Below are 9,300 nucleotides of genomic sequence, written 5' to 3'. Positions count from 1 at the left end.
AGAATCCAACAAGTATATTTATAGTAAATTTGTAAGTATGCCTGTGTGATTGTATGGTTATATGTTGATGATATGATTATACTTGATACAAACATAGATGTGATTAATTTCACTAAAAGCATGTTGAATGAGAACTTTGACTTAAAAGAGTTAGGCCCCATTTATGTGATCTTAGGGATGAGGTTTAGAAGATATTATAATGGTTATAGTCTTAGTCGTTCTCATTATGTTGAATCTGTTCTTAAAAGATATGATCGATTTGATTGTATTCATGTTTATACTCTATACGCTCTTTCTACTAGACTCAAGAAGAATAAGGGTATGGATTATCACAACTTGAATACTCAAGAGTCATAGGATATCTGATGAATTTAATGAACTGTAAGAGTTCAGACATCACATAAAGTTTGAGTAAGTTAAGTAGGTATACTTGTAATCCAGTAGAGGAGCATTGGGATGCACTTATTAGAGTATTACGGTATCTAAAATACTTTATGACCTTTTGTTTGAACTATAAAAGGTATCACACTGTCCTTGAGGGATTTTGTGATGCAAATTGGATATATGACTCAGAGGAGTTTAAGTCTAGGAGTGGACACGTTTCCACTCTAGCATGACGGTTTATTTTTGGAAGATTTCTAGACAGACATATGTATTTCTCAATTCATTATGAAATCTGAGAGTATTGCATTAGATAAAGCACGAGAGGGGGCCGAGTGCATAAGATGATTTTTAGAAGATATTCCTCTCTGGTATAGGCATGTGCCAACTATATCTCTACATTGTGTTAGCCAAGCTATAATAGCTAAAGCTAAAAAACAACTAATCTCAACAGGCGTTATTTACATTGATTGGATAAAGTCCAAAGAGAATATCGCAGACCCTTTAAAGAAAGGTTTGTCTAAGGAGATAGTTAGTTTTACATCAAAGGGAATGGGGCTGAAGCTCATAAATTAAACTTGCCATGAAGGATACCCAACCTTGCTAACTGGAGATCCCGAGATCAAGGTTTCAAATGAGAAAACTAATTTTTGGTGGGTAGAGGTAAACATTATCAAAGAATTTCATTCTCAGTCCCTTCCCTGTGGCATAGACGTGATAATATGAGTGCATGTGGATGATGACTTTTAAATAAGTCATAATTAGTTCTACAGTTTCAATTTAAGATTGAAGTGGGGTGCCGCAGTAAATACTATGATGGAACTCATCTATCTGAATGAGGAAGTGGGTCGCTTCCTATGAGAATATGCGCCGATTCTCTAGAGCATTCTGAGAAACGGGATATATCCATGGCCGAAATGGGCACAACGACACGAGCTTGGCACCAACCTTGGAGATACCATGTGTGGTTTTTTTCACGAATTACATCAAATGCTAGCAGTTCAAGACATCGCGTTCACTGTCTCTAGAAAGTAGTTCATGTTATATCTCACTAAGAAAAGTTTCAATATCTCATGGACACCTCTGCCTAAAATGATATTTCTTGAGTTTTTATGTAATTTTCGTTTTTTCTCGAAATTTAATTCATTTTGATAAAATGAGTTTCATGTTGTTTTGATGGTTTTGGTATTACTGTAACTTAAGACCTAAGGGTTACTAAGGGTTCACTAGTTCATGTATTTTCGTTTTGGTGAAAGAAACCTTTAATCTCACATGTGAGAACCTAAAAATGAAAGCTCTCTATACTATTACGATTTATGCAATTCATGGTATGATCCTGGGGTCAACACACTTTTGTGTGATGAAGAGGAGGTTGAAATGACTAGTATGATTTCAACACACGGGCGATCTGTATGTTTGTTCGGTCAGGCCGGCGTGTGGGGATTGGGGCGTTGATTTACCAAGATGTATCTGTGTTTTTCATGTTTACCGAGGTTTTCATTCATGTGGGGGATTGTTAGGAAACAATATGTATTAATTTTTATTTTAAAGTTTTTTAACTAAATAAAATTAATTTTTTGTTTTCTCATTGAATGAAAATCTTATTAGTCCCATATCGGGGAGTTTCCAATTTTAAATTTTTTTACTAGACTGTATAAACTTATTAGTCCCACATTGGAAAGATTCCTCTTCTTAAGCTGTATTACGTTGTTTATATAAACAAGCTTTTCTTAACCCTATAGATATAATCCAAGGGAAAGGGGTTTCTCTATATTTTAGAGAGACCCAAAAGAAAAATAGTTTTATATTGTTGTATTAAGCGTATGGGATTTTCCTTTTCAGAATTGTCAAGCCCAAATTGAGCATCTACTATACATGATAGTAGTAGGTGTAAAGGATATTTTATCCTGGAGGCATCCGCTCTTCCATATTGTTGTTGGAGACCTGGGAGCTCGTCCGCTACGTCAAATCGACCACTTCCATTGTAAAGGAGCTAATAGGATGTTTGAATATACACTCAGAAGTTGCTTTACGACTTCTGAAAGTCAAAACGTCAGAAGTCAATTTGACAATAATTTTTCAAAATGACTTCTACAAACACAAAATTCTTGTAGTTTTGCTTCTGATTTCTGGAGAAGCAGAATCAGAAACAAATTTGTATCCAAACACGCTATAAGTATCGGTAACTTTTTATTATATCATTGCACCCAACAATGTCTAGGGTAACCTTTGCACTTCGTTCAGTTGAACTGCAATGTTAAATGGCCCCTCCGGATAATCTAAGCTACTTTGATAAATGATGCACAACCTTTGTATGGATTTTTGCAACCAATTATAAACGAATATACGATCTTGAACACATAAACGTAGGAACAAGACGCCTCTGAATCAACTATGCGAAAATAAGGAACCAACGGTCCAAAGTCCAAGAGTGAGCTCCTACGAGAAACAAAATGATCAAAAGAAGTGTTACCGATTTGGCGATTTGCTATTTAGAAGACCATGAGATCGGGCCCTATGAATTCTCTACAGTACAAATGGGCACTGGTTTGTTTTTGCCAAGACGGTTACCAAGGACGTAGCGCGGGTAAAACACAAGTATTAATTGCAATGATATTGGTAACATCATGGTACACGTTGTCGCCGTCATCATCATTGTCAGACACAGCATTGTCATCTTATTCTTCATTCTAATGATGAGCTGTTTGTGGATTCCCTTTGGTTGACAGAGATTGCTTCACAGTAATTTGTCTCCGCGTCATGCATTCGATTTCCAAACATTCCCCATTCTCTAACACACCTTTCTCTTACCTGAAAATACAATCATAAACTTCATATTCACTTATTAACTTACTGATCCATAAATAAGAAAAGAACATAGGAACGTAGGAAATTGGACATGTACCATTTTTTTCTTCCCAAATTTCTCTTTACCCTGTAAGGAGAAAAAAAAAGGTTTTCATTCCATGAACACAAGAATTTTGATGATTAATAGGGAGTTTAACAGCTTAAAAATGTTCAAGCGTAAGACTAATGCCATGTTTTTCTTACCTGATTCCAAAGCGTTGGAATACCTTGATGAATAATCCATTGAGCATCAACAACTCCTATTTTCTCATGAGCAGGCTATATTTGAAAGATAAAAGGAATGAGAAATTTCAGTCACGAGTAAGTAGTAAATGTACTAGTAACAAAGAAAAACTTGCGGAGTAGGTTTACTGACCTCTACACATCTCCTAAGAGAAAAATCGATACCCCATCCATGTATTAAATCATTCTACAGAGAAAAACGATGATAGGATATTTAGCACATATTGTTTTCAAGGAGTCATTTGATGAGGTTTGTAACTGATGTAGATTATCTACCTGAATCATATGCCACACACAACGCCAGGCCTCTCGAGAAAACACAGGAGCCTGAATCTCAACGAATCTACATGTAAGATAGAATAAACTAATGAGATTTAATCACACCCGGCGACGCTTTTTGGTAGCAGAAATGATATGGAAGTAGATGTTTTCTCATACGCTGCACATGGTGGCAAATGATCTTTGCAATCCCCTGGTTTCTCTTCTACTACTCTGATAAGAAAAAACAACCGTAAGGCACTACAAGCAAACAAAGCGGGAGAAGGATTGGGAGCATTTCTTTTCTACGTACTTGTGGACTTCTCCTCCAACTATTCTCCTTGTCATCGGCCATGTAAACTTTTTGGTCTTCTCTAAACCAGGCTGTGATATCTCAAGTCCATGCTTCCTTGCCAGCTTTATGTACCTATGATTGACGACAAAGATACAGAACTCTCAACTTCATATACTGTAACACTTTAAATTTCCTCAGGAAAGGAAACAAAAGATCTTGTCTGTCCAAAAAACTCACTTATCAGCATTAAAATGTTCAAGCCCCAAGTCTTCATCCCAAATAAAAATGTACTCATATGGTGCCACAATATCAGGATGCAGGAACCTCTTTGCATACCACCTTGAACAAAGTATCAGAGGCACATAAGAAGCTATACTCAGAAAAGATGTGTAAGCAGAGTTGAAAAGTCGAAATAGGTCGAGGACTTTAGTGATAGATCCTCACCATTTGGTTTGCTTTGGGGCACTCACATGGATAGCTCTCTTTGACCATTCAAACTCATCCCATTCGGTAGTAAGGCCATCATAGTGAAACAACATGATTGTAAAGTCGTCCGAGAACTGTAAGAGAGGGAGAAATAATCTCATGAACAAACTATATAAGACTTGACTGCAAAACGAGGTAAACACACTCAATAAGGAACAGAGATTCGGTTTCACCTTTTTAACTGCTGCATCGATATTGTATTTCTGTCTGTAACCAACTGTAAAGGTTACAAGATACTTTTGCTTTAAAGTTAAGTCCTGCAGGAGTCAAACCGATCAATCTATAATTAAGAAATACAACATAAAGAAACACTAATACGAATTAAGCCTTCCGCTTTATTTTGCTGCAGATACCTGTCAAATATACAATGTAATTCACACCTCCTATTTACATGTACCTACAAACAAATCAATTACATCATTTTATACTAATTACAGTCAATCTGAGATTAATGAATTACAAGTAACTTGCTAGTCGTAAAAATGTCAATCAGCTATATCCATACTGAAGAAGCTGAGGGGTGCTAGGAAGGGATAGTGTGTGCTCATTCATCCAAGAGCATGTAACTAATGAACAATTTGACACAGCCAAATTGCGACACCTAAAAGGCTAAAAAGTAACCGAAAACAAACGTCAAATTGGTAGAATTTGATCTTGTTTGATGTCTTTCATATAAAGCGTAGGATTCCCACCTCTGTTGGTTTACCCCACAATCTGCGGAGATATAAGTCTGACTCTGATGAGATAATGCCTGGGGGTAGTGTTTCTGTACCGCGCGGATTTCGTGGAAGTGATCTCTGCAAAAGAAACACAAGGAAACAAGTTTAAGGTTTCAATAGAAAATTAAAGAGCATTACATATCGATTTGAGGTTTTAACATTACTTAAGAACATAGCAGTACCTTCGTGGTAGCACCATAGTTTTGAGATAGGTCTGTGCTAGTTAAATTCTGGCACTCTGCCGAAGACCAAGGCTTTTGCGACAAGCTATTAATCACCGCGTCATCATTGTGGCTATTGGAATGGAAAAGGCTCGAGTCAAACTGCACAATATAGAAGGTAATTTATAAACATTATTGACTTGCAAAATAATACGACGAATGAGAACTAAAACCAAAATCTAAAAAAACAAAAACTAGAATGCAAACAATAAGCAATAGTCTTGTAACCTTGTTTACAGAAAATCCTATCAAGAAGCCAACGATAACTCCAACAAAAGCGTTAATAATCATCTTCATGGTCACATTTGTTTTTCGTAACACCGAACTGCAGCATAGCATAAGTCACTGGTGAGTTCATCAAAATACTTAAATTGATTGAAATTGACTAATGATTAACAAAAATCAAGTGTTGAAAATTGTCCAACCTGAATCCGAGACCTCGTGATCTAGTCATGGTATGCTCTCTTTTGCCTTGATCTGCTATTTTTTCGAAATTTAATAATTTAGCAAACTACTGCTGCTATATATGACATCGCTGAAACAACAAAATCAAGACAAAGAGGAATTAAAGAACCAGACAGAACTGAAAACTGTTAGTAGTTACAGTTATCTAACCGTCTTAAAACTACTATTTTTAGTCAAAAACTTCCCCATTCTGAAAATTGGTTGACTACATCTAAAAAAAAAACATTAGTAAGTCCATTTAAGCTAATCAAGAAAAACTGTGTAATTAACATCGGATAAATGAAAAAGGAAATCACACTTACAGAAAAACCAAATCGATTTACTTTTAGCAATTCATGGTATCAACTATAGAAGTAATCAACAGAGTTTAAGTTTCAAGATTTTAATGTCCAGTTGTGTAAATGTAGTTAATTAAGTTCGTTAAAAATATTACTAATTAAGAATAAAAATAACTTCAAGAATTAATCAACTAACCTGGATATGAATTTCTCTGAGTTAGAGAAATCAAGAAAACAAAAATACTATATTGAGTCTTTAGGCAACTTCTTTTACCTTTGGATTTTCTTCTTTGGTGAATTAAAGAGAATAGAAAGTAGTAATATTTTGGCTAAAAAAGAATTCGAATGTGAAATCTAATCTAGCTACTTTGATAAATATAGAGAGAGAAAAGTAATGAAGGGAATGAGTTTTTCATCGGTTATTATCATATCTTAAAGGAGTTAAACAAGGCTACTACTACATAGTAGTATTAATTAATTAATAAATAACCGTAGAAGAAAGGGTGAAAGTGAAAGAGATGTCTGAATTTAAACGTACGTATCCGGTATTTGTGTCCAACATCAGGGTTTTCATTTATCAAGATACACAACATTCAGAAATGATTTGTATACCGAGGATTTTCTCCCGCAAATTCTCCCGCAGCACATAAAATGGTGGGACCAAAACCCACCCCCTATAGCTTTTCAGGGTGGATCATAGAGACCGTGTGTATCATGTAGCGTCTCCCCGGAGCATTTTCAAACGAAGCTGTTATGTTACTGTATATCCTAATTGTACACACAATATCGTTCCAATGAAAAAAATAACTGTTTAGCTTTTTCTCTATGATTTTCCGAAGTTGTTATTTGTTAGCCATTGTTATTATCGTTATACGAGAGAATTTGATTCCCATAGAGTCACTTAAGAGAATTTGATTGATGAAAGTTGTTATTTATTTTTGATAGTCTTAATGATGTTCATAAAAGCAATTTACTTTTCGTTACAAACTAGTTTTTCACCCGTGCGATGCACGGGTCTGTTTCTCGCCTACGAAATATAAGATTCATGTTGGGAGATTACTTCTTTTAGGTCTTCCTTCAAGGCTACTGCCGATATTGCAGTTCACAGTTTAGACTAATCATACAAAATAAACTAAAGTACTTTCACGTCAGATTGAGATTGAAGGAAGAATGTACAGTGGGTAAATGATATGTTGCCAAAGCCAAAGCCAAAATTCAAAATTCTCAAAAGGTTAACAATTTTTTCATAAAGCTTCATGCAAACCTGGAATTGGGGTAATACTGATGCATGAAGCCAATTTGGAGGGCTTACGACAACTGTAAGTGGAGGAACCAAAACACAAACCTTCGACAGAGATTTGGTTTTTTATTCCCATGGATGCATTATTACGATGATGCTGACACCACATTGAATTGGTATAACTAAATTGGGTTAGGATATATGTTTAAGCACATAGGCCTATGGGGGCACCAAAGACATATAATTACTAACTAAATTCAGTTGGTTTATTAAGCTTTATATTAATAAACTTCGTATTTGTAAATTTGTAATATGTAGATAGACTCTGGATCTCCTATATGAATCTATGAAGATCTCCATTAGCTGTTACTACAACATTATGTGCATCAAAATCAAAGCAAACTTGTTGTAAATCTAGCATCTCTTCTCATCTCATAGCTTGCAGCAAGCCTTCTGATTCAGCATGCTTCACATCTAAGTATTCATGCGCATAGATACATCGTCTCACTCTGTGTGATATCTTTTTATGGTGTAGCTACAGTAAGAGGCGTATCATCTCTGTATCGGGTCATCATTTGTTGAAGATGTTCAATGATAATGACATTATATTTACATACCCAAAAATTAACAGTACTTACATAGCCACAAATTAACACGGGATCATTAATACTGAAATACAGATTGCATTGTTTTATGGTTTCATTTTATACTCGATATATCCCTAGCCAGTAAATAAATATTACTAATTTCATCGAAAATAATGATAAGATAAAAATAAATATGTCTTTAATTGCAATGTATTTTCCAGATCGACAGATACCCAACCACGATCGATGTGGATGACATAGTAGTATGGTACGAATATTCAAGCTTATTAAATTGGCTTATCTTCTACCAAGTGAGCACTTTCCTGCGAATGTTAATAGTGTTTGGCTCTACGGTAATGTATAGTCGATTAGGTTAAATAAAATCCATTTGGATGTAATTGGGAATCCTTTGTGCGCCTTTAAATTTTTTTTGTCAGTTTAATATGCTAATTGTGTTATATTTTCGGGATTTAATTTTTCTTTTGCCAAGATAATAAGTTAAGATGGAATCATTGGATAACAAAAGCAGAGAGATAACCTTAGTATCGAGTATTGTACAACATCCTCAAGGTGAGGTAGAGTTGAGAAGACCCGGCCAGAATTGCTTGTTTATAACTTTATATATTTTTTTTATACACTACATTCTTGCAAAGTATTGTTGACTCTTCATATTTTTATAGCTGGGGTAATTTGCCAAGATATTGTCGATAGGAACATTAAGGTAAATTACTAAACGTCTAGCATTCCCTCACGCTTGGCGCCAATGAGCTAAGAGACTGTTAGTAGGAACATTTAGGCTTTTAGTATTCAGTGTCGGTTTAATGAGCATTTTATGTTCCTGAATCAGTATTTATATTTTTTTGTGTTCTTCTTCCTGTTACTGTTCTTTGAAATATTAATGTGCAAGTTATTTGGAAATGCTAATCCATAAGTCCATTAGATTGTTGTCCACCCGAAAATTCACACATCAAACTCGGTCTCGTCTCTCTTTTTTTCACATGCACACACAAACACATCCATTCAATTTCACTCCCTGTAAAAAATTTATATGATGTGAATTGGTAGCCATGCAATAAAAACAGGAAAATGTGTAATATATTACTCATATCCCATTTCTCCAGGGATTGAAATCAAGGGGATAGTTGTACTTGTAAAAGTTCAAATGCAACGCTGGAGGGCAGACCAATTTGAATCGGTGCATTATGACCACAACATCCTCTGTCTGGTTCACTGGCTCCGCATAAATGTAGTGAACAGATTAAAGTATATGGATGATGAAC

General features: G+C 35.2%; 1 protein-coding gene across 3 annotated transcripts; it reads right to left on the bottom strand.

Annotated features, from left to right (window-relative positions):
- Positions 1 to 2,700: 2,700 nt before the first annotated feature.
- Positions 2,701 to 6,622, bottom strand: LOC113342095. 3 transcript variants are annotated; one of them, XM_026586749.1, is made up of 15 exons: positions 6,390 to 6,622; positions 5,876 to 5,985; positions 5,679 to 5,775; positions 5,412 to 5,552; positions 5,203 to 5,307; positions 4,684 to 4,767; positions 4,469 to 4,584; positions 4,262 to 4,363; positions 4,043 to 4,156; positions 3,910 to 3,963; positions 3,748 to 3,814; positions 3,605 to 3,658; positions 3,433 to 3,507; positions 3,287 to 3,316; positions 2,701 to 3,192 (listed from the first exon to the last, which is right to left on the bottom strand). In XM_026586749.1, the coding sequence occupies exons 2-15, from the start codon at positions 5,902 to 5,904 to the stop codon at positions 3,067 to 3,069; spliced, it is 1,194 nt and encodes a 397-aa protein (XP_026442534.1). In that variant the 5' UTR covers positions 5,905 to 5,985; positions 6,390 to 6,622; the 3' UTR covers positions 2,701 to 3,066. The 3 variants fall into 3 exon arrangements, with proteins under 3 accessions (XP_026442534.1, XP_026442536.1, XP_026442535.1); XM_026586751.1 differs by having other exon boundaries at positions 5,876 to 5,930; XM_026586750.1 differs by having other exon boundaries at positions 6,468 to 6,620.
- Positions 6,623 to 9,300: the final 2,678 nt, after the last annotated feature.

The sequence above is a fragment of the Papaver somniferum genome, unplaced genomic scaffold (genome assembly GCF_003573695.1).
Source record: "Papaver somniferum cultivar HN1 unplaced genomic scaffold, ASM357369v1 unplaced-scaffold_33, whole genome shotgun sequence".
NCBI lineage: Eukaryota > Viridiplantae > Streptophyta > Magnoliopsida > Ranunculales > Papaveraceae > Papaver > Papaver somniferum.
This window is presented reverse-complemented; position numbering and strand designations above follow the sequence as displayed.

Coding starts and splice junctions, on each gene's coding strand:
- LOC113342095 (XM_026586749.1), bottom strand. CDS start 5,904: ATGACTAGATCACGAGGTCTCGGATTCAG. Junction 3,964..4,042: donor GTTGGAGGAGAAGTCCACAA/GTACGTAGAAAA, acceptor TTTTCTTATCAG/AGTAGTAGAAGAGAAACCAG. Junction 3,659..3,747: donor GTGTGTGGCATATGATTCAG/GTAGATAATCTA, acceptor TTTTCTCTGTAG/AATGATTTAATACATGGATG.